This window comes from Corvus brachyrhynchos, unplaced genomic scaffold, assembly GCF_000691975.1.
Source record: "Corvus brachyrhynchos isolate BGI_N302 unplaced genomic scaffold, ASM69197v1 scaffold420, whole genome shotgun sequence".
NCBI classification, from domain to species: domain Eukaryota; kingdom Metazoa; phylum Chordata; class Aves; order Passeriformes; family Corvidae; genus Corvus; species Corvus brachyrhynchos.
The window spans coordinates 36911-39206 of NW_008235739.1; the positions used below are offsets into that span (position 1 = coordinate 36911).

A 2296-nucleotide genomic window follows, 5' to 3' on the forward strand; every position below is an offset into this window, starting at 1 on the left:
ATTCCCAATCCCATTCCCAATCCCATTCCCATTCCCATTCCCATTCCCGTTCCCATCCCCGGCTCCTCCCGGGATCCCCCCTTGGGAAGGGCCCTGGGCAGGCGCCGATTCCGTCCCTTTCCCCGGAATTCCGGGATTGCCCACCTGGTTGGAGGACATGTTCTCCGCCTTCATCAGCGACGAGTAGCTCCTGCGGGGAGAATTCCCGGTTATCCCACGTTTCCCACGGAATCCCCATTGAAAGCCGGGGCTCGAATCCCAGAAATCCGAAGGGATTTTCCCCTCTGGAATTCGGCCGCCGCTCCCTCGCTCATGGACCCGGAATTGGCTTTTCCCGAGGGTTTTTCCCGGGATCCCGCAGCTGGAAAATCCCGAATCCCGGATTTGGGAGCCCGGCCGCCCCAATCCCTGTTTTCCGAGCCCGGATCCCGGGGCAAATCCCGGCCTTCCTTCAAATCCCGGTTTTTGGGGCGCGTAGGGAGAGGCGGAGCTCGGGGAGCTCCCGAGGGAATCCCGGGAAGCGCGAATCCCTCGGGATAAATTCCAGGGGCACATTCCAGAGGGAATTGGAGCAATTCCAGGGGCAGTTCTGGAAGCAATTCCAGAGGCAATTCCAGCGGTAAATCCAGGGGCAATTCCAGAGGGAATTGGGGCAATTCCAGGGGGAATTCCAGGGGGAATTCCAGAGGGAAGTGGGGAAATTCCGAGGGAATTCCAGAGGCAATTCCAGCCTCCCCTCCCCCCCAGCATTCCCAATCCCCTCTCCCTGCCTGATGCCCAGGAGGAGCCGCCGGGATCATCCCGGGAAAAACCCTGGAGCTGGAGAAACCCTGGAGCCACCGTCCATCCATGGATCCATGGATTCATCCCTCCATCCATGGATCCGTGGATCCCTCCATCCCTCCATCCATGGATCCGTGGATCCCTCCATCCCTCCATCCATGGATCCGTGGATCCCTCCATCCCTCCATCCATGGATCCGTGGATCCCTCCATCCCTCCATCCATGGATCCGTGGATCCCTCCATCCCTCCATCCATGGATCCGTGGATCCCTCCATCCCTCCATCCATGGATCCGTGGATCCCTCCATCCCTCCATCCATGGATCCCTGTCTCCATTCCCTCCATGGATCCATGCATCCCTCCCTCCATCCATGGATCCGTGGATTCCTCCATGCCTCCATCCACGGATTCATTCCCTCCATCCATCCATGGATCCCTGTCTCCATTCCCTCCATGGATCCATCCCTTCATCCCCTCCATCCATCCATGGATCCACGGATCCATCCATGCCTCCATCCATGGATCCATCCCTCTTCCATCCATCCATCGCTCCATGGATTCATTCCCTCTCTCCATCCATGGATCCCTCTCTCCATCCATGGATCCATCCATCTCTCTATCCATGCATCCATCCACCCATGGATCCCCCCCTCCATCCATTCCTCCATCCATGGATCCCTCTATGCATGGATCCATGGATCCATCCATTCCCTCCATCCCTCCACGGATCCCTTCCCCCTCCATCCATGGATCCATGGATTCATTCCCTCCATCCATCCATGGACCCATCCCTCCATCCATGGATCGCTCCATCCGTCCGTCCATCCCTCCATGGATCCATCCCTCCATGGATCCATCCCTCCATCTCTCCATCCATCCATCCATCCCATCCGTATCCATAGATTTATCCATCCATCCATCCACCCATGGTTCCATCCATCCCTCCATCCATCCATCCATCCATCCATCTGTCCATCCATCCATTCATTCCATCCCTCCATCCATCCATGGATCCATCCCTCCATCCATCCATCCCTCCCTCCATCCCTCCATCCCTCCATCCATTCATTCCATCCCTCCATCCATCCATCCATCCCTCCATCCATCCATCCCTCCATCATCCATCCATCCATGGATCCATCCCTCCATCCCTCCATCCCTCCCTCCCCCCCCCCCCCCCCCCCCCCCCCCCCCATCCATATCCATGGATTTATCCATCCCTCCATCCATCCATGGTTCCATCCATCCATCCATCCATCCATCCCTCCCATCCATATCCATGGATTTATCCATCCCTCCATCCATCCATGGTTCCATCCCTCCACGGATCCCCGGCTCCCTCCCCGGCTCCCTGCTCCATTCCGGCCGTTCCCACCGGAGCTCCTCCAGCTCCTTCTTCCTCCGGAGCTCGTCCCTCTCGGCCCTGCGCAGCTCCTGCAGCTGCGCCCGGCGCCGCGCCCGCTCCTCCCGATCCCGGCATTCCCGCTCGGCCGCCAGGTCCCGGGAGCGCTCC

At 59.1% G+C, this 2296-nt stretch overlaps 1 protein-coding gene across 1 annotated transcript in view; it reads right to left on the bottom strand.

Moving 5' to 3' along the window:
- Positions 1-2296, bottom strand: part of CCDC25 (coiled-coil domain containing 25) — a gene marked incomplete at its 3' end in the record, with an annotated part of 14200 nt that continues 11904 nt past the window's right edge. Inside the window, exons 8-9 of the mRNA XM_017734820.1 lie at positions 2159-2292; positions 1-190 (exon numbers count right to left, since the gene is read on the bottom strand). Coding sequence (XP_017590309.1) covers positions 1-190; positions 2159-2292 — 324 coding nt within the window. The remainder of the gene's footprint in view (positions 191-2158; positions 2293-2296) is intronic.